General features: G+C 38.2%; 1 protein-coding gene across 1 annotated transcript; it reads left to right on the forward strand.

Annotated features, from left to right (window-relative positions):
- The first annotated feature begins 227 nt into the window (after positions 1-227).
- On the forward strand, positions 228-19,165 carry TRA2B (transformer 2 beta homolog). Its single transcript, XM_008705221.2, has 9 exons — positions 228-589; positions 12,140-12,273; positions 13,328-13,490; positions 14,416-14,604; positions 14,837-14,952; positions 15,956-16,039; positions 17,596-17,655; positions 18,197-18,270; positions 18,761-19,165. Exons 1-9 carry the CDS (start codon positions 554-556, stop codon positions 18,769-18,771), a joined length of 867 nt encoding a protein of 288 aa, XP_008703443.1. The 5' UTR covers positions 228-553; the 3' UTR covers positions 18,772-19,165.
- The last annotated feature ends 2,895 nt before the right edge of the window (positions 19,166-22,060 follow it).

The following is a 22,060-nucleotide window of genomic DNA, read 5'->3' on the forward strand; positions in this document are numbered from 1 at the left end:
GGATAGCCGCCCTCTCCAACCAAGGGAAGACACAAAAAGACAAAAATTAATAACGGAATCAAGGATGGGAGAAAAGGGCATCTCCTCCCTCTCATGGCCAGGCCGGTTTCCCTGGAAAATTCCAGAAGAGATTCGGGTGAGGCCAGTGACATCGCTGCACCCCTTAGCGACTACCAATCACAAGGGAAGGCCGGCCAGCACCCTGACTTTCCCGCCTCACTGAGACTCAGAGTCGGTGGGCAGGGCCCGGCGAGCTGCGGGACGTACGTCACGTCCGGTTCCGGACGCGCCACTGCTAGAAAGGGAAGGCCAAGAGCGGAGGGGCGGAGCCAAGAAAGCGCGCGTTCTGAAAGGGGGGGGGGCCGGGTTAAGGAGCGCCGCGTCACGTCCGGCAGACTTAGAGCCCGTGCGGAGGCGGTGCGGAGCGCTTCGGTGCTCAGCGGCTCGGGAACCTGTGCGTTCTGTGAGGCTGCGGCGGAGCCTCCGTATAGAAGGCGCAAGAGGTTGGCAGCTTCGATTGAAGCACGTCGAGCGGCGGCAGCACCTAGGAGTCATGAGCGACAGCGGCGAGCAGAACTACGGCGAGCGGGTACGTAGAGGTGGTGCAGGGGGCGGCCGTGTGGACCCAGCTTTCATCTCTTCCCAGGCCCGTCGCCCTCGGACCTGGAGACGGGCGATTTCGGCTCCGAAGTCTGAGGCTGGGAAGCATGGGAGTTGGGGTTAAAAAGCCCTTGCGGAGAGTGTCTTTAGTCGTTAAGTAGGCCACCGGCGAGTTTATGTGGCCCCCTACTCGAGACGGCGGGTTTTTTCCGTTAGAAGAGGGGAAAAGATTAAAAATGGCCGCTGCGTCCCCTTGGTGTTGGGGGAGGGGAGCGGTATCTCATTTCGCCGTTGCTCTCCTGCGAAGCCTCGCTGCCGCCATCTTGGGCTGGCGGGCCGGGCGCGCTGCCAGAGGCACAAAATGGCGGAGAAGCCGCGCGTCAAGGCGGGCCCGCGCCTCACAGGGCCGCGTGGGGGTGGAGAAAGAAGGGCAGCGTTCTCTTGGGGTTTTCGCCAGGTGTTTAGTTTAAGAAAGGATCGTTTTATGGACCCTGGAAAGACGGAATCTAGGGTGTTCTTGGGGGCCTCTTTTAGGGTGGGGGAAACTAATCCGAGGTAGACAAGTTCTGGGCCCGTTACAAGGAGATCGCGCGGGCTTTGTGTTTGGCCTAAATGGAGTGCTTTTCTTCAATGCCGAGAGTGCTTTCAAACGAAAAATCGTTCTCAGAGCATCCAGTGGATTAGACCCCGAGGCCACAGAGCTTTTCTTGTTTCATGGAGTGGATATTTTTCACGGGATTGTGTAGAAGAAACTGGCGGGCAACGGTTTATGGCGCCGTTATTTCCTTTGTTTTGAGGCATTCTAATTCTGTGAACCACAACCTGTGTTGGTACACTTTTACTCTGAGTCTCCACCTCCCAGATGTGGAGTTCGGTGGAGGTTAATTAAATTGCAGGAATAAGACCGTTTCCGGACTTAAAAAGCGTGATGCAAAGCTTGGTTGCAAGCCTGTGGGTATTAATGAAGAAGCAAAATACGAAACTTGTCAGAATCTTGCACATTTTGGAGGTTATGGAGAATTTCTTAGAAGGAGGTTAATAAAAAGCACCGTAGAATTCAATTTTTTAACTTGATAGGAATAAGTTGGCTTCTTTTACAGTTGACCTGTTAGGTTTTCCCTTTCTCCTAGTGCCATCCTAAGATCTGAGTAGCAGTCGTCAGGTAAATCTGTTCAAATATATTCGCAAGCAAACTCCTATAAAATAGATTTGGGGCCCTTCATTGGGAGGGCTTTTTTTTTTTTTTAAATTCCTGTCTTAGCTCCTGGAACGTTGTTGAACTTACTGTGTAACTGTAGAGACAAATCTGATTGATTTAGTTTGAAATAACCAGGCTTCACCTGTTCAGAGGAATATCGGCTTTTTACAGTTTTCTCTAAGAAGATTGATGACACCGTCACCGGCGCGTGTACCATTATTTTTAAGCCCTTGCTTTCTTATGGTAAGAAAGTTTGGATTGAGCCCACAGATTGTTAAAGCTGTGATTTCTGATTCTACCAGTTGACTATACTGTTGAAACTAGTCACTGGAGTTTGTACCGGAAAGCAAATGAGAAATTTAAGTCTTCCCATTTTCTAAACAATTAGTACTTTTTGCGCTGAGAGAATACAAAATGGCTAGTTTCTAAATAGAAGCGCTCTCATTTGAATATGCCTGAATAAGTTACTTGAAATGGTGTGCTTTTGAAGACGAAAATTGTCCAGAAATAAATTGGCGTATTTTACATAAGGGAGGAAACAATTGTTGGAAGTGGGTTCCTGGCTTGAGACCGCTCAAGGGGCGTCATCCCAATTATTAGACATTTTTGATTTTTTTTTCTAGTAGTGAAACATATCCTATTTTTTTTCCACAATCTTGTTCACATAGGTTAGCTATTCACTAAATTCTTATGGAAGGAAAATTATAGAATAATTTCAAGCTGCATGTTAGAAATCAGTATTTTTTCTTACGGAAGAGTCTTGAATCCTAGAAGGTTTCTAAACTTTGAAGTAGTGGAATACTTCCATGTTGTTTTATTAGGCATTTTATTTTGTATGTAGATTGCTTTCCAATTGGTGTATTGGAACCTGAAGAGGTTAGAATAGACCTTTAAACAAAAAAACACGTTGAGGTTCCTAAAGAACGTCTGGCAAAACCCTAAAGCGTAATGGAACAGATTAGATACAATGCCATAAAAAGACTAAGTACGTAACAGGCAGGCCTGATTGGCTAAAAACTTGCTTTTGAAAGGGCCTGAAAGCAGTGAAAAAGTTGCATTCAGGGTAATAATCTTGGACATGACTGGTATGAATAGCTTCTCTGAAGCCTGAAAAATTACTGTAAATCCACTCTAGGTCCTCAAAGACTTCAAACTATTAATGTAAATCATTAATACAAGCCTAATTGGTACTGTTAATGTAATCACTTGTCATAGACCTCCTGGGTTTGACTGGAATCCCACCCACCTGCAAACTTACCCCATCCCCCACTTAATTTTGCTGTCCAGAATCCAGACATTCCTGTACCCCTGGCTCCAGCATAGTTCTAGAAGTATTTTTTTATTTCTTTAGACTTCAGAAGTTCCTTTCCTAAACAGACTGGTTGTGTATGTGTGCAGTAAATTGTTTGATCACCCTTATTGAATGAATATATTGACACTTAGAACTGTGGTTAAGTGTGTCCCCTTATCTCTCTTTAAATGCATACTTAGGGTACGTTCTAGAATTTTTGTGGTTCACGTCACACTTTTTTATGGCAGAGTAGCTTTTACCTTTGTGGGTTTTTTCATGTGAAAGTTGATAGGTTTAAATTAAAATCTGTCTTTAGAGTTGATTTCCTTGATGTAGCCAAACCTGCGCAAAATCATTTTTCATCTCCAAATTCAGTTCTCTTCCAGTACTTTCCAAAAATTGCTGGCAAACATTTTTTGGGAAAGGGCTGACCAGCACCTTTGCAAAAGGAAGTATTCTTAGCTATGTCACAATTTGGACGAGTAAGAATACGATAAACGAGTTGGTGGCAAGTTTGGAGGTGCATAGTAATATTCGGGGGTAGTAAATCTTTAAGGCCCACTAACGGTCACAATATTTAGGGTATGCAGTGTTTGTGTGTTTGGTCTTGGCACTGGATTAATGTTCTACCCTCCTAATGATTGTAATTTCTTTAGATTCTACAAATACATCTATACGTAGAGAATACAGAAACTAAGGAAACACTGTTGTATGAACCAGGTGGTTTTGATTTTTGTCCTGCTGTTAGGATTACAAAGAGCAAGCAGTTTTAAGAAAATTTCTGGTAGAATATGGGCTATAGTTTTTGTAGAAATAATGTTTGCAATGTAGATATATTATCTTTAATCTTATTCTTTATGGAGATGAATAGCATCTGGATACCATCCCATCAAACTCCTTTTCAGATTTCTGCAGTTTTTGTCTTCTGCTTAATCTTGGGTTGTCTTTCTGTATTCGTTTTTAGCCCCTAACTCTGAATTCTGATTTTCAAATACTGAAATATCTCAATCTATTTCTTTCTAAAGAATTAACAGCCATCGCACCAATTCCTTTAATAAAGGATTGAATTAATGTCCAGTGGGAGGAAATAGTTTGCATTGTTTCACTGTGAGTCTGGTTAGGTACGAGTCTCTTGAAGAAACCAGGTTGAAGAATATTTTTCTTGGTTTTAACTAAGAATGTTTAATGTTGTGGATGTTGTCTGGAACTAGAAGGTGGCATTTTCAAACTGAAATTACAAGTGATTACAACAAGGTAAGTACTCTGGTTTTGTCAAAAGATTAAAGAGGAATTCAGGTGGTGAGAGATGTTAATGTTAATAGCATTTACCTTTTCCCCCTTTATCTCCAATAAAGCCCAAAACCTAAGTGATAAGTATTTAACATTTTCATAGTTCACATTTTGCCCAAGAGAAGGACAGAGCTACAAATGGGTGTATTTTTTGAGCCTTAGCAGTCTGTGTTATTTATGGTGATCAGTTTTCATTCGTAATTCTTTTTTTAGAAGGGATGGTGATTGAAGTGTAGGAAATTTTAAGTGTTTTTACCCAACTTAGTTTTTTGGGGTATGGGTTGCATTGAATTTCAGGTATTATTGTCACTTAGTCTTGTTTTTAAGCAAGCCCAGAAAAAGTTTTTCACTATAGTAAATTAGACTTTTCAAATTCCCCAAAATCTTTTTGAATTAGGTTGTGGAGGTTATTTTCAGATTGCTACTTTGATCAACGTAGATTGCCCGATAGTGCAGCGTGCGTGAGGCCCTCCTTTTCAGAGTCTGTATTATTGATGCAAGAGGTGGGCTTACAACTGATGTAGGCAAGTCTGGATGAGGGGGTGCCACCCTACCCCTGGGGATTTTTCTCAGTCTTTTGAAGATTTTTCTCCACCCAACCTTCGGGTAAAGTTCGACTACAGAAAAATAAAATAGTCCATCGATGTGAGCATTAACCTTTATATTTCTAGCAGGATAAACTTTTTCTTTGCCGTTTCAATTTTTAAGATATTACCTTGTCAGCAACCTGTGGAGTTTGTACATGTTTTTAATGTTATTTGAATCCCAGCCAAAATCCCTTGAATTGTTTTTTAACAAAAATTGTGTGATGGGAGAAGTTTTTGCTTATTTCTAAGTAGGATCTCTTAACCAAATGGAGAATAACATTAGCCCAATCGTTGGTCATCTGGTTTTATTAAAGTGGCCACTTGAGCTTAGTAGTTGAGTTGAATAAACCTAATATTTACATTATCTAGCGGCATGTTTTGATCTTCGAATATAAAAGGAGGAAGATGGTTGGGAAGGGGTAATACAAGAAAAGCAGGAAGGCATCCATATTGAAAAGTTCCAATACCTAGAGAGCTTTGGCCTCCATTCTAGTATCTTCTGCATCTAAGCCCTGTATCTGTATGTTATCTTTAGGAGGCCGTAAAGAGGAAACCTGCTTGGGCATTCTGATTCCACGATTACATTTGTGCTGCCAGCAAAGATTCCCATTACATTTTAGTGATGGATATTAAAAGAAAATCAATTACTATGACTCCCTTAAATAAAAAGCTATTTAAAATTTTTCCTGGATTAAACAATAATTGACTTTCAAAAAAAAAAAACTAGACTGAAAATTGTGCTTTCTTAGGAAAGACATCACAACACTTCCCATGATAGCCATGGTTGTCTTTATATCCAGACAGATTTATAAGGACTTTTTTCTTTTTCTTTCTTTCTTTCTTTTTTTTTTTTTTTTTTTTTAAAGAAACCTTTAAACCCAATCACCCCAACAGAAAATAAAACTAGTAGAGAGGAAATTGTTGACAAATGAAAGATCCTAAGGTGAAGTTCAGGACAAGGAGAACGAGGATGTTTTGTGAGGACTGTTTATTTTGTTCAGGGTGTTCAACATACACTTTTATACTTTATTATAATCTGTTAAGTGATGTTGAGTTTTTTGAATAATTTCAGGAGGTGAGCTATAATTTTCTCCCAATATTGCCACCTTAAAAAGTAGGATTTCTCCTTTGGACTGCAGAAGATTTTAGTACTTTGTTCATTGAGGGGGAATTTTAAAAAATTCTTGGAAAACACCACTGCTGGATTCAAGTTTGTTCTGCTTTCCTTCATAGCTACTTGGACATAGTAGTTGGTTGACTTGATTTTGTCTTTTTATGATTTTAGTGCTAAATTTAGTAGTCGAAACTTTCATATTCTAAAATGTCACTAGAGCAGCTTTCTAGGGGTGGGTTTTGAGCACTTTAGTCCAAATTTTCTGATTTCCCTGACACTGTCTTCTCAGAGCTCTTTAAATATGCAGTACAAAAATGTGTGACATTAAATACATTTCTTTATTATCTAGACAAGTCACAAGTTGTAAGCCTCCAACCCTGAGCCTTGTCATCACTGTACAAATGAATTGTCCGTGCTTTCCTTTCTTGCACTTTTGTATTAATGTGTCACTTTTTGACTAGAGATGTGCTTTGACACTTAACATTTTCTATTGATGAATACAATAAGTAAGAAGTGTGAATTGTAATTAAAGTTCTTAAATGTTAGATGAACAGCAAATGTTCAGTTGAGCACTTCGAATTAAACTTAAGCATGATACAGATCTATTTGGAGTAGACAACTGAGGTTGATTACCTTATATATTTTAGAACCAACAGGAAGCTAGTTTCAGGTTTTTGAGCTGCATATTTTAGGTTTTTTTTTTTTTTTAAATCCAAAAAAGGGATTTTTTTTTTCTAGTTTCAGTTTTGGCACTGGATTTTATCCTGGAGTTTTAAAATATCTTCATCCTGTTCTTTTTCTATTAAGGTTAATGTTGAAGAAGGAAAATGCGGAAGTCGTCATTTGACAAGTTTTATAAATGAGTATTTGAAGCTCAGGAATAAGTGAAGCTGAAATTTGAAAAAATAAAAGAAAGAATGCATGCTAATTATCAGACCAGAAGTCCCACTTGTAGAATATTGAGCAATTTGTGTGAAGTGGGGAAGATGAAAGAAGTCAGAATTTGAAACGGAAGAATGAAGAAAAGAAATAAAAATGAAGTTAAGATAAGAAGTAATCTGGAATCAGAAAGCACTACGCTAAGTAATTACTAGTCTGTTTATGTGTCCCTGTATATTTTGCTAAACATGCATGCATTATTTGTTTAATAGAAGAAAATATATACAGGGCAAAGAAGTGCCTTCCAGGGGAAACGTTTAAATTAGGTAATTCTAATTTTAACTTCTTAGTCAAATGATTGAAATGCAATTTAAAAAAATAATAACCCTTTGTAGTCAAACATGAGGCAGGAATGAGCTCTCCAGCATGGGTAACAGTTGGCTTCATATTGTCCCTCTAGATTTTTTCATCTAACTCTGCTGGTCCTGGAGTATGAGCGAGTACCTCCAGAGTTGGAATTGGTGGTTTGTGCCACCTCCATGGACTCTTAAAATTCACTGACCCCCTATGCTTCAGTACTGAACAATGTATAGTAGAATATTTTCTGTGTTTGTCATAGTTTTTTAAAGAATGTCACCAGGATGGTTATAGAATGGAACCTTCAAAATTGAAGCAAACCAGTGAAGAGGATAGTTAGCTCCTTTTGGCGTTTATGAAAATATTTTCTTTCCAGATGGCATAGTGGAAAGCTATGACCAATTAGGCCCTACCTTTCAAGGTGCAGGTTCTAAATTCACAAGAATGATTCTTAATTCTTTCCTGTTTAATGCCTTTTCCAGCTGTGAATGGCTAGGATTACTGCTTTAAAAAAATAGTTTATCTTAGAACTGAGGTGGGTCACACAAGTGAACAGGATCTCTGACTCCAAAGTGGCAATAGTGGTAGGTGCTTTATTCAGAAAACAGCTTTGTTCCCTTTTCTCATTTTCTGCTATTAACACTTAACTGTTAGAATGATGTGAGAGGTATAGATTATAAAGTAGCTTTACTCTGGTTCCCCGCTCCCACTACTTGGGAAAAAGAAACCTCCAAGTTCGATAATTTCCCCATCTGTGTGTTTTCTTTTAGTTGAATAAAAGAAACAGATGATCAGTGTAATGATACTTTCAGTTGGATGGGACAAGTATATGTGTCAAAATAATAACCAGTGGTAGCTAACCAACAGTTGGGCCTGTTGGGAAAGCCAGGGGTATCACTTCTCCTTCCTGAAATGAAGACAACCTAAAAAAAACTTTCTCTGAGAGTTGTCCGATCTTCCAGCTCTTGGAAAAAGTGGCTTAAATGACATTTCTAAAAGGATCTGTTTTCTGGGGTTTTAGGGCCAGCTGTCGATGTGAAATTTGTGTTTTACAATTCTGTGTTTTGCAAGGAGAAGAAAATTATTCCTGTTTATGGTAGTTTCCAGCTTTGGTTTTGTCCCAATTACTGGTTTGTAAAATTTTTTGCCATGTATAAACTAATAACATTAAGTTAATGTTCATTTTGCATTCTGAATTACTTACAGATTAGGCAGAGAGCTGAGGTAAGAGATGTGAATGGATATTCTATTTCAAGTCCATGGGTTCTTTTATCAGGAGACCTGAAAGGTTCTTGGGGTCCAAAAGAGGAAAGACCTCTTAAGCCTCTAAATGGAAGGAAAGCAGTTTGGAATTTGATTATATGGCCTAAGCTGGATAGATGTATGGTGAAACTAAACACTGATACTGGTGGACCATCCCATCCATTCAGGGTTTTTCCCCACCACCACCTGTTGGCCAAAGTATCTTCCTCCTCTAACCCCCACCCTGGCTATTGGGGAGGTAAGAGGGAGATAGGTCTCTTGTCTTGAGGCAGGTGGAGCAAAGAAAATGAGAGAAATAAGGTTCCAAGAAGATGCTTTTGCCAAGGAAAATCAATAGGAAGCATAAAACTCTGAAATTGAATAAGTCATTGAGACTTAATTAGCATCATGAATATGTAGGGTGCTTCTGAGAAATGTAGAAGACCAGCTTGAGTTAACTAAAATGAGCTCTAGTTTAGGGACCTGTATTCTTAAATACTGTGTAGGTTTACTGTATATCTCTGTTTAAGAGCCACTGTTCAGAACCTAATTTACTGCATCTAGTTCTAAAATAATACAGGAGAAACCTTAGTGATTTGGTGGTTCCAGATGGTTTCCACTTCCTTTATCTCTTTCAAAAAGTTTTTCTAAGATAGTGCCATTCTCAGAGTAGGGTGGAGATGATTATTTTGTCGAAAGGCTTGAAATAGTTTTTTTCTGACGTGCTCCTTTTAAGTTGTATATTATTAGTGTATGACTAAGATTAATCTAGGAAAACTTGATTCAGGAAATTATTTGGCTTTGTTATTTATATTTAAGTTCATGATCCTTTTCTTTGAGGTATTGAAGGTCCAGAGTAGTGTTTTTGGTAGGGTTTTAATGCGTTGACACGTAAAATTTTTTAGCCCTAAGAGTGGACTCTGTTTTCTTTGTGTGGAGGCTTTCCCAACTGGCTTTGTAGATTTGCCCATGGATTAAGGTTTAAAGTTAACTTTGTTTTTAGATTTGGCTAATAATTTTAGGTCTCATTTCTTCTGGACAGTCTAAATTTCCTTGAATATGTATTTCCAAACCAGCTAATGGGCAGCATAACTACAAAAAGGGGTTTCACTTCTTTAAGAAACATCCCTGACAAGAAAGGTAGGAGGTGGTGGAGGCATTGTTTAGGTGTTAGCCTCACCAAACATCCGCATGAAAGGGAAAATCTTTGCATTCTGGCTGGTGCCTAAGAAATGATTGCTTAAAAAATATATATGCATATAGCCAGTTAGTTTTAGAGGCTGAGGGGAAAGACTTATAATTTCACAGATACTGTATCTTTGACTCTTGGTCTGCTAGGCTAAAAGTAGTCTCTTCCCAGTGGGCAGACTGGTAAAGCAGGTTAGAATAAGGTTTTTCTTTTTAATGAAGCAAGAGGCTTTACAAAGAGATCCTGACTTTTCTACCGTTTCTTCCCTTATATTCCGATCCCTAGGCTGACTGAATTGTTAAATACTTTATTGGTAATCTTTTAGTTCTTACTGTGAGTTGTTATTGTGAACATATTCAGCTCTCCTTTCCAGTGTAAATTGTTTTCTTTGGTTTCCATTAAAAGCTATAGTCATTCCATGAAAATAATCTTTATTAGCATTGAAATAAACGAAGGCAGTTCACTTTTGGGGTCCCTTTTTCTATTTTCTTTTCTAGGTTAGCTTTTGCCTGTGGTAAAGATGTCCAAAACCACACCCCTATTTTTTGAGAACTTCTTTGTTCAAGGGAGGGAGGTGTATTGTACTTTTAAATGTCTCAGTGTGCAGAATATTTGCCAGAGAATGCCAAGAGATTGTTAATTGGGGTCCCCAAAGCTGCAGTACACCCTCTAACCATTCCTTGTTAAAGGTAGCTGTTCTCACTAATAGCAGTACCATCTTTTTCTTTGAACCGAACCTTTTTACAGTCAACTCATGGGGGGCTGTCACATTTCCTGTCCCTTCACACCGTGTTTTATAATGACTGAAATCTTACTGGAAAGTTTCTAGAGTTCTTTCAGGCCTAGAGACCAGAACTCGTTTTACTGGTTGAGTTACTCTTTCCTGTTTTAAACTTAAAGCTTAAGTTTCTTCTGTATTGCATAGAATTTTTTTTCCCTGAGCCACATTTTCTCCTGTTATGCTGTAGATCACGGAACATAATCTTAAAAGGCTGTAGCTATAATTTAAAATCCTATTCTATCCTTTCAAGAATGGCCAGAATATTCTGAAAGTTTACTACACAGGGAGGTCTCCGGTGGTAACTTTTATCCAGTAGTTTCAGCACTGAGTCTTACTCTTAGGATGAGTTACTGTAATGTTATGGTTCCTTTTGGGTCTGGCCATTTCTGCTCTATCTTGGGTGGAAAGACTCACTAGACTTTATGCCTTTTAATTTGCCTTTGGTTGGAACCTAAAATAATGTGGTCTTGCTTGATGATACACCTTTGCTATCAGACTGAGTGGGTCTGTTCTCTTAATCTGCTGCTTCTGTTTTGGTGCCTTGGCAGAATATTTCCTTGGTTCCATTACTTCATATGTATGTCTTTTCTGCTTATGAGTTGATTGTATTTTTTGACTCACTGATGAGCCAGTTACCGTTTCCCCGTTCTTTTGCTGGATTCTTTAGAGATTTTCCTTACTGTGCCACTTACCTACTAGGTAGTCTAGTTTTGATTGGGAAAGATATGGCTATATAGTATGTACCTACTACTTTGGTTTTTACATACAATTCTGAACTCCCTCCCTTAGTGGACCTTGATAGGAGCTCCTTATTTAATCTGTTCTGGTTTTAATAGGTCCTTTATGTAACTTATATAGCTACTTATTCCTAGATCCCCATCAGTTTGCCCTGGTTCATCTCCATTTAGCCAAGGAAGCTGTAGATCTCTGGCACTCTCTCTGCTCTTCCTTCGGCACAGTTCACTGCCTTTCTGCTGTGGCTCCTTTTGGTTGATTTGAGATTCTTAGGGGCCTCCCACCATGGTTAGATGGAATAGGGTTTAGTGTCCTTCAGGCTGGTCCTTGCTTTCCACTAGGTTTCTGCCTTTTGCTAGGACTTGAAAGAGATTGTCCTTGCCTCTTTCCCACTCAACAATAAATAAAACTTGAGAAGGTGAGGTCTTATGGAAAAAAAAAAGGCATTTTAAAAGTAAGTTTTATGAATTTCATAGGGTTTTGTTTTATTGATGGCAACTTGATTGAAATATAGGTATAAGGTATAGGTGTCATAGTTAATAAGATTCTTTCTCACCCTAGTCTTTATGGAGTAACAGTCCCAAAACACAATCCTTGGACAGTTCCCTTAACTGCTTGGCTTTGGCGCCCCTTTCTGAAGAGAGTGGGGTCAGTTAACTCTCATCCCTGCTCCAGAAAAGGTGGAAGTTCAAGTTAATTGGCTTATGTCAGTTGGAGCAATGTAAATATACCAGGTATATTCAGTTCCTGCCCTTACCTATGTTTTCTTATCTTGGAAGGGGATTGCTTTCCCTCACCATTTATCTCACAGCAGCTTATTTGTTTTTAAAGTTGCCCAGAAAGTATACAAATTAAACTTTTGACATCTACGTGTAGGAATCCCGTTCTGCTTCCAGAAGTGGAAGTGCTCATGGATCTGGGAAATCTGCAAGGCATACCCCTGCAAGGTCTCGCTCCAAGGAAGATTCCAGGCGTTCCAGATCAAAGTCCAGGTCCAGATCTGAATCTAGGTAAGAAAGACTGTCTTGGGATTTTCTTCTGTTACTCTTAGCTTTGAAATTGGTGTGTGCTTTGTAAATTAGGAAGATAGAGAGGGTTAGATCATTTGTTGGCTTATTTAATATTCGTACTGGCTTATTTAATATTCGTACTAGCAATGTACTTAATTGTAAGTTCTGGGACAGAAGACTAAGTGGTTAAGAGCCTGGGCTTTTGGCGTTAGGGTTCAAATCTTACCTCTATTTTTTCTGGCTTGGGCAGATTACTTAACCTTTTTCCACTTTAGCTTCCTTATCTTTAAAAGGCAGTTAGTAATAGTACTAGTTCTTCAGAATTGTAAGGATTCACTATGGGTTTTAAGTATGACAAATAGACTGCAGAACATTACATTGGCTTTCATAACTGCAATTCTTGATAAATAGGTGTAGTCTAATATTATATACATGTGTGTATAAAACAAAAATAATACCTTAATAGAGCGCACTTTTTTTTTTTTTTAAACGCTGGTGAAGAGTAGGCTATACGTCCTTGTTTGCCCAGGACAGCCCCAGTTTATGCCTTTTGTCAGGCATAATTAACTGCACCTCTTTTCTCTCTTACAATGTGTCCTTTCTGGTTTAGATAATAATTCATATGACTCTAGTTAAGAGCGATTGATTGGTTTTAAAACACTGCTGGAGAAAACTATGGTGATGGTGATTTTATCTTAAGTGAATGGTGGGCATAATGGGAAAGACCGAAAAATAGAGGGTGGTATACTGAGGGAAAAGGTGGGCACAAATCAAGCTAGTGTGAAGTGCTGCATGTTTTATGATTATCAAATTTTTGAGTGTGTTAATTGGTCTTGAGTATGTTTTTGATCTCCTTTATCTTGAGAAATGGAAGAGAGCTGGGTAGTGGTTTGGAGCTCTTAATAGAGTTGAGATAACTGTAGATACAGAAGAAAAATCTCAGTCTCATGTTAATATATGTCTGAATTGTGTTCTGTCTTTCGGAGTTTAACTCTAGATTATTAGAAGAATTGAAAGCTGTATCAGTCATAACCCTGAAGCCTTTGTCTTACAGGTCTAGATCCAGAAGAAGTTCTCGAAGGCATTACACAAGATCAAGATCTCGGTCCCGCTCCCATAGACGATCCCGTAGCAGGTCTTACAGTCGAGATTATCGAAGACGGCATAGCCACAGTCATTCTCCCATGTCTACTCGCAGGCGTCATGTTGGGAATCGGGTAAGGTGAAAAAATAATTGAAGCAATGAACTGTATCTCTCGTTTCAGAATAAGAACTGATTACATTTGACAGTAGACTTTTAGCAGTGAGAGTTCTTTCGAGACTTTTTAGTGTTTTGAAATAAGTTTCTTTAAAAGGTATTTCTTATGTAATGGTCTACATTTGGGCTATCAGTTACACATAAGCAAAATACTATGACAGTGGTGTAGCTCAGCTCATCAAAAAATCCCCATTGTGCATTACCATCCATATGTACCATACTAATGTTACTGAAGTTTTCTGGGTTGGCTCTAATACTCTTCTTAGAATGTTTCTTGGTTTTTCCACTTAATTTTAAGGGAGTTTATTTCAGGTGTCAATAAGGCTTGCCTTCCCTGAGATGGTTTTTCCATCTGGCTTATGGAGATAATGCTACTCTCATTATTCTTGTTCCTAGAATAAATTCCTAGGAGGTGAATCCTTTGGGCAAATTGCTCTGCATCTCCCCCCACAAAAATACCAGTTTTGGTATTCACTAGTATGAGTCCCTATTTCCCCCTCCCTACACACACACACCCACACCCACCCACCCACACATATTTAATTTTGAGGTTGAAATTCTCTTTGCAGTATTTTTGGCGGGGGGGGGGGGTCTTAAGCAGGCTCCATGGCCAGCGTGGAGCCCAACGTTGGGCTTGATCTCAACCCTGAGATCATGACCTGAGTTAAAATCAAGAGTCCAGTGCTTAACTGACTGAGCCACTCAGGCGCTCCTTTTCTGCCCATTCTTAAATGCTTGCAGCTATTGCCATAACATACTGATTTTAAATTTTAATTGTTTATTTAAATCTACTTTATAAGTGACATTTTGGGTAATTTATGTATTTTTTTTAACTTCAGTTTATGATAAATTTTAAGGTTTAAAATTTATTTTTCCATTTCTAGGCAAATCCTGATCCCAACTGCTGTCTTGGAGTATTTGGATTGAGCTTGTACACTACCGAAAGAGATCTGAGAGAAGTGTTCTCTAAATATGGCCCCATTGCTGATGTGTCTATCGTATATGACCAGCAGTCTAGACGTTCAAGAGGATTTGCCTTTGTATATTTTGAAAACGTGGATGATGCCAAGGAAGTAAGTAAAAGTTAACCTGGATTTTTTTTCTTTTTAAAATAGTCACTATTGCTAACTCCCAAGTACTAATGAACTTGGATAAGAACAGTTTTTGCTTTTATATTGTAAATAGGATATATTTATAGTTTCTTATAAATATCTTATTTGTAAATATTTACAAAAGTATATCTTATATGGGATAGTTTGTGGCTTTGTCCTGCGTGTATGTAATAACTTAATGTATCTTTCAAAGGCAAAAGAGCGTGCCAATGGAATGGAGCTTGATGGACGTAGAATCAGAGTTGATTTCTCTATAACAAAAAGACCACATACCCCGACACCAGGAATTTACATGGGGAGACCTACCTAGTAAGTTTATTTTATAAGATTGTTGGCTGAGTGCATTTTCTCTAAGAACTACTATGTACTAGGGGGGGAACACCTTTGACATTTCATCCAGTCCTGGCACAGTACAAATTATTCTTCCTGCGTTGTTCTTTTTTTTTTAACTGGGTAAGGCTATTCAAAAGAATATATTCAATGGAAACCTTGTATTTGTGCTGCACAGTAAGATAGATGACATCCCACCATATCATACAGAAAGGCTTTGCTTGGTAATGTTCTTGATAACACCATTTTTATCATGATGAATTCTTAACCATTATAGGTAAAGTCAGGTTTATAACAAATATTACTGCTGTGCATTTTTTAGTTTTTGATTTCGTTAAGCAGAGTGGAAAACACAGTTTTTACATTGGACTATGGTAGGATACTTGTCTCCTTTGTCATCATTCTCACCAGTGTTTCTGTTGATCAAAAGCTCTGAGTTGAAGTCTTTTGATTTTCCCATTCCGGAAACCACATTCTTCCATATATTTCATTTTCCTTTCCTCTAGGAAAATACGTGTGCCTAACAAATTGACTTTTGAAAGCAAATTAGCAGATTGTGTGTCCCTTAACCAAAGATTTTTAAAATATATTTATTATGTACATTGTTATAGGGGGACAGAGAAAGGACAATGTTTATCCCATATCAGTGAAATCTTAAATAGGAATAATAATCCTTTTCTAGTTAACTTTTCTATTAGAAAAGGCCTGTTTGTGAATTAATAATTAGGGGGTTATTAGTAGGTAATTTTGCCCAGTAGAAGAGATAAAGAGATTATACATGAAGCAGTTGCCCAGTCATGTCCTTAGATCTCAGCTGTGGCTCCCAGAACCCAAATGAGCCATGCCGCTGCTGTTGTCTGAACAGCTTTAAACAAAGTTGTACGTAGGAAGATAGGAAAGGCCATAGGGTATTTTATGAAGATATTCTGTGAAAATCTATTTCACCGGATGAAATATACTTACGAAGGTATGTTATTCATAGTGGCAGCTCACGCCGTCGGGATTACTATGACAGAGGATATGATCGAGGCTATGATGATCGAGACTACTATAGTAGATCATACAGGTAAGTTAACCATAATACAAGATTTAAGTTGCCAAAAATTTGAAGGAAAGTATCTCTTCTCCTGAATCAGTTGCAACATAATTTAAGGCATGGCCTGAAAAACACTTTAAGTATTTAATAAAATCATTTTTATACTAATCCTATTTTATGCTAAGAAATGTAGGGCTAGAGTTTAGAACTAGATTTTATGATTGTGGGTCTAGTCAGTTTAACTTATTAGTATGATAGGATAGTGTTTTTTTTTTAAGCATCGAGTTGTAAACCAACTGAAATCCCTGGTTTTGAGCATGGCAATGGAATCAGAATTATAGACTATTCTTGAGATTTTTCATTTTTTTGTACTAGTACTTAAAATGAGTTCCATAAGCTGCATTTTTTTTTTAAAGATTTTATTTATTTATTTGACAGAGATAGAGACAGCCAGTGAGAGAGGGAACACAAGCAGGGGGAGTGGGAGAGGAAGAAGCAGGCTCATAGCAGAGGAGCCTGATGTGGGGCTCGATCCCACAACACCGGGATCACGCCCTGAGCCGAAGGCAGACGCTTAACCGCTGTGCCACCCAGGCGCCCCCATAAGCTGCATTTTTAAAGTCGCTGCTTTATGAAGCATTTTTGATGTCTCTAATGTATGCTGCAATGGAGAGAGGAAAAATAAGTCTTGGAAGAGCCCAAATAATTGCCGAAAGGCAATAATTTGGTATAACAATGGCTAGAGGTTTTTTAATTACCGAAAGATTGAACCTTTTTTTTTTAGGGGTTAGTAGGAAAATATGTTAGAAATAGTTTTGAATATAAAATGAAGTAAAACTATTTTAACTGCCGCAGGTAATTTAGACCCTGTCTTGCTTGTGAAAATGTAAATTGTGCAATAAGTATTGGCCACAACACTTATCCTTGGTGCCTTATTTTGGTGTGGTATTGAGGTGTGGGTGTCTTTTTTTGTATACCGTTTTGAATGTTTAAAGAAGTTGATGCTTGTCAACCATTATCTGTGGAAGTGAGTCCTTAAGCTTGCTTCTGACACTATGGTGCAGCATTTTATTTATTTATTTTTAAGATTTTATTTATTTGACAGAGAAACAGCCAGCGAGAGAGGGAACACAGGGGGAGTGGGAGAGGAAGAAGCAGGCTCCTGGAGGAGCCCTGTGTAAGGCTCGATCCCAGGACTCTGGGATCACGCCCTGAGCCAAAGGCAGATGCTTAATGATTGAACCACCCAGGCGCCCCCTATGGTGCAGCATTTTTGAAAGAACATTTGTGTGTTAATTGGCACTTTAAGGGATTAATCTGGAGGCTGGGAAGATTACACTTTCAGGTTTTATTTTAATTCAGTTGAGCATTTACTTTAGAAGTATAATTTGTTCTGTTACTCATTTTAGCCACCAGAGAGAGCTCTATGCCAGTTCGTAAAAAAGGTGACAAAAGTTAGCGCTTTAATGACATTACTTAAAAAAATGACCTTTCTCTTCTCTGTGGGAGTTCTGATTTTACTGCATAAGTAATGTATTCTTTTTAAAACTTTTTTAAAAATGTGTGTTTGTTTTCTGCCCTCACAGAGGAGGAGGTGGAGGAGGAGGAGGATGGAGAGCTGCTCAAGACAGGGATCAAATTTACAGGTATGGCAGGAGACGATTTTAAATCTACACTGTGCACGGTAGAATGGCTCACCTTAAAAACACTTGGTTACTAGTATTTTGGTAGTTATAAATTGCATCATATAGATTGGATTGCATGAAATTCATAAAATACTGTAACTGAAACCCATGAAATAAAACCATGACTTCATTTGTGTGTTTACAGAAATGGGCTTATACTGGTAACTACTCCTTGGCCCCATTTTGTACCTTAATATGCGATGTTAGTATAAATTAAGGTCATTGATAAGCATCCATAATATTAGTTTTAATTCCTTAGAGCTGTTTTCTTGTACTACTGCATTTTTATTAGCCTTTAAAGAGCATCTCAGTAAGCAAGTTAATATTCAAGTCAGTTTTAACCACTTTGAAGCACTAGTAATATTTGGGGTGTGCTTGGGATTAATGGTTTTACTGTCTAAAACAGACTTTTGAAATACCATGACTATTGCAATGTTCGTATGTCATTTAGTCTATAACCTCAGTCTATGGAGTCTTAGACAGTCTTGGCATTTGTTTACAGAAGGCGGTCACCTTCTCCTTACTATAGTCGTGGAGGATACAGATCACGTTCTAGATCTCGATCATACTCACCTCGTAAGTTTTTACCTTGTTATGATTTTTATAATAGTCTGGCTTGAAGTCATCAAACTATGGTAGAGAGTGGGTTAATTCGGGTAGTTTCATCTATATATTATAATCCACCCACCCTTGGTTTTTGTGTGTATGGTTCAAGGAAGTATATGAAAACAATCCTTGGAATCTCATTGCCAATTAAAATGGTAAATGTGTGATATATTCTGGTCACCATTTGTAGCTTTTCTTTTCAGGTGGCCTTGCAATTTTTTATACAGCCTGGAAACATTTGGGTGACTTTAAAACCTTAGCTCTTGGGATTTGAGTTATACTTCCCAGTTATTTCTATTCTTCAGTGTTGGTTCTTTGATTTCTAGTGTAACCCTTTTCACAGGAGAGAATCTGGTGCATAGAATTTTGTAATGGTAGAATAGTCTAAAAAGTCTCAACATGAAAGTATACTTGATAAATATTCTTCAGTGCTGAAAGACTGATTATTATTTCTTCCTAGGTCGCTATTAAAGCATGAAGTTGAAGACTTTCTGAAACCTACCCTAGAGTTGGGATATTGTTTGTGGACAATATTTTTTATTGTCTCCTGTTTAAAAAGTGAACAGTGCCTAGTGAAGTTAGGTGACTTTTACACCTTTTATGATGACTACTTTTGGTGGAGTTGAAATGCTGTTTTCATTCTGCATTTGTGTAGTTCGGTGCTTTGTTCAAAGTTAAGTGTTTTCAGAAAAGTATGTTTTGCATGTATTTTTTTACAGTCTAAATTTTGACTGCTGAGAAGTTTCTATTGTACAAAACTTCATTTAAAAGGTTTTTCTACTGAATCCAGGGTATTCTGAAGATCGAAGCCTGTGTGTAAAAATGCTACCAAATGGTAAAAAGCAACAATAAAGTTTGGTTTTTACTTTTCTTTCTAACATCAATGCTTAGCAAAACTGTTCAGATTAGGTTGTCAGTAGTAAATTTCGAGACAAAAATACCCATTTTCCTCCAATCCATAAAACATACTATACTTAATATACCTGCAACTAAGTGTTAAAAATTATGCTCTGTAACCCTGTACTGCTAGTATTAGAACTAAAGAACTTTCAATACAGCCAATGCTTAATGCTTATATAAATGTGGATTTGTCAGCCTTTATGTAATCTGTATCATATAAAGCAGGGAATAAGAAAAGAGGTACACAATGTATGCCTTTAAAAGGCTATTTCTTAAAGCTGTTACAAGGGGATAATGGTATTTCAACTAGTTATCAGCAAGTGACAATACATTCCACCACAAATGTACTCTTGTTCTTCTAGCTTTTAGACTATGGAAAAAACTGAGTGCTTCAGAGTTCGGGAAAAGAGAAGGGAACACTACACCTGTGTTGTGGATGAACTGAAGACTTTGCCTGTTCATTTTTTAAATATTATTTTCAGGTCCTTTGCTTACCAAAGGAAGCCCAATTTCACTCAAATGTTTTGAGAACTGTGTTTAAATAAATGCAAATGAAAAGAGTAAAAAGGCTGGTACAACTCAGTTGACATAGAAGATTTTGTTTTAACCTTGATACTTAGAGGGTTTTTTAAAAATAGTTTTTAGTCTCTTGTACAGCATCCCTTGGGCTGAAATGTATTCTTTTTGCTGGTTTTTTTTTTTAAACAGATAATGGTATGTTCCTGGAAACTACATTTAAGAAGGGAGTTGAGTATTTGAGTGACTGTCTTCATTTGGGTGATGTTCTCTTAAATAAGGTCTAGTCTCCACACCTGCCCTGAGGTTGGCCAATTCAAGGGAAAATGCAATAGGCAGGTAATGTATCAAAATCATTTACTGTGTCCCAGGTATTTTGTAAAACACTTTACATATATTAGTTCATTTAGTCTGTAGCAGCCATGAGATGTAACTTTCCTTAAGTTAAACTAAAGCTATTAAATGGCAATGCCAGGATCCAGATGTGGGTAGATGTCCATCCCAGTCTGTACTTTGATTCATGATGCCATTCTGCCACTACTCCAGATAACCAGATGAATTCTAGTTTTGTGGTGGTAAGCGTGTACATGAAGGAACATGGTACCACTTACAGGCTGTCTTGTTAGGGGGAAGGGTAGGCCAGCACTAACGCAGTGGTGAGAACTGTAGGCATCCAGTGCAGGTCTCGCTGAATGAGGTCCCCTACCCAAAGATACCTCTTTATTCTTGCATTACAGTATGTGTAGTAAGAAATACAAATATTTCCCAGCCCTTTAATTGGCCTCAGGTCTAGAACAATTTTAGAAAGCAACCATGCCTAATTGATGCATCCCAGAAGGTGTTGGCTTGCAATTAATTCGTGTAAGCCACCCATTATCCTGCCAATGAAGTGGTTTTTTTAAAGCTAGTGATCAGTTGGGCTTTTGGATCTGGAAGCATTTTGATTTAGAAATTGCTACCAGGAGTGTATTACAGGCAGCAGACCTTGAAAATTTAGAACTTACCGGTTTGATGGGTGGAGACTCCTTTTCTATTCTGGGATAGGAAACAAGTAGTCTGTTCATGTGCTCTGATGGTGGTCATCTGGTGAGTCCCTTGGGTTAACTGTTGGCATACACCAATTTAAAGAAACAAATGTCAGAACCATAGGAGAGCCATTGGATAATTTATGGATTGGATAAATTCATAAGTCTTGAAATTCCTGCCTCAAGGCAAAAGAACCCAGGTTTTTATATGCCAGTACTAACAATACATTGTTTACCGCTGCAGGCCTGAGATGATTGAAACCAAATGCAAAGTTGATTTGGAGGATGCTGAATTAAAATAGTTAAAATTCATGATCATACTAGGGTTTTGTGAAAGCACACATTATTCAGGAAATGTCAGATCCCAACAATTGGCATAAGTTTTTGTTTTTTGTTGTGTTTTTTTGGAGGCCTGAGAACCCCAAGCCCTCCAAAATGCTCTTAAGTTGGCTTCCCTTGCATAAGGAAAGTATGCTTTGGGATAAAACTAAAAATTCTCAACCCTCATTTCCTGCTAATCAGTATTTCAACTCTACAAAGGCTGAAGGGGAGAAATTATGAATTAGACTAGGAAAAAAGTTTCATCCAAAGGGTGAAATTTGTATTATCAAAATGGGTAAATTTTACAGGGAGGGATTTATTGATAGGAGTGTGCACACCAGCAGTTTTGCTTCAGACAACAGATCTTGATTATATAACAAAAAACGTTCTGGATTTTGTGAACATGGGCCTGACACAATAGAGAATTCATAAGACATTGAACTCTGAAGAGGCCAGAAACTCAAAATAAGAACCACCTGTGCATATGAACTTTACCAGTTTTGCCAAGGGATTATGCAATCATTTGTGCACTTAACTATGTACAAGAGAAAAAAAATAAACTTACCAGAAATATTAGATACTGGCTTGCAATTAAACTGGTTCATGGGAACCAAGGACAGACAATATTGTGACCAAAAAAAAAAGTTAAAACTGGGCTTGGAACTAGGTGATGAATAGGATTGCTTGAAATTTATTTTGTGGTAGGTCTGGGGGAACATTGGAATTATCCTGGGGGGTGGGGGTTCTCTCCCCCCCCCCCCCAAATCCTGTGCAGGTTTTAACTAATATCCTCAACTAGGAGGATCCTCTTAACCTTGGGATAAAGGCCAAAGGGAAGCCATTTTTTAGGACTTAATAATAAGTCCTAAAATGTAAACATTTTCCATTCACTTAGTTTTGCCAGTGTGTAGACTGGTGGCATCTTAAGTGGTTATTTTAAGCATGTGCTAATTCAGATGAATTTTCCTAATTGGGACTAATAGGACACTTGGTATGTC

The sequence above is a fragment of the Ursus maritimus genome, unplaced genomic scaffold (genome assembly GCF_017311325.1).
Source record: "Ursus maritimus isolate PB19 unplaced genomic scaffold, ASM1731132v1 scaffold_4, whole genome shotgun sequence".
Classification (NCBI taxonomy): domain Eukaryota; kingdom Metazoa; phylum Chordata; class Mammalia; order Carnivora; family Ursidae; genus Ursus; species Ursus maritimus.

Coding starts and splice junctions, on each gene's coding strand:
- TRA2B (XM_008705221.2), top strand. CDS start 554: ATGAGCGACAGCGGCGAGCAGAACTACGGCGAGCGG. Junction 590..12,139: donor AGCAGAACTACGGCGAGCGG/GTACGTAGAGGT, acceptor ATCTACGTGTAG/GAATCCCGTTCTGCTTCCAG. Junction 14,953..15,955: donor TACATGGGGAGACCTACCTA/GTAAGTTTATTT, acceptor TGTTATTCATAG/TGGCAGCTCACGCCGTCGGG.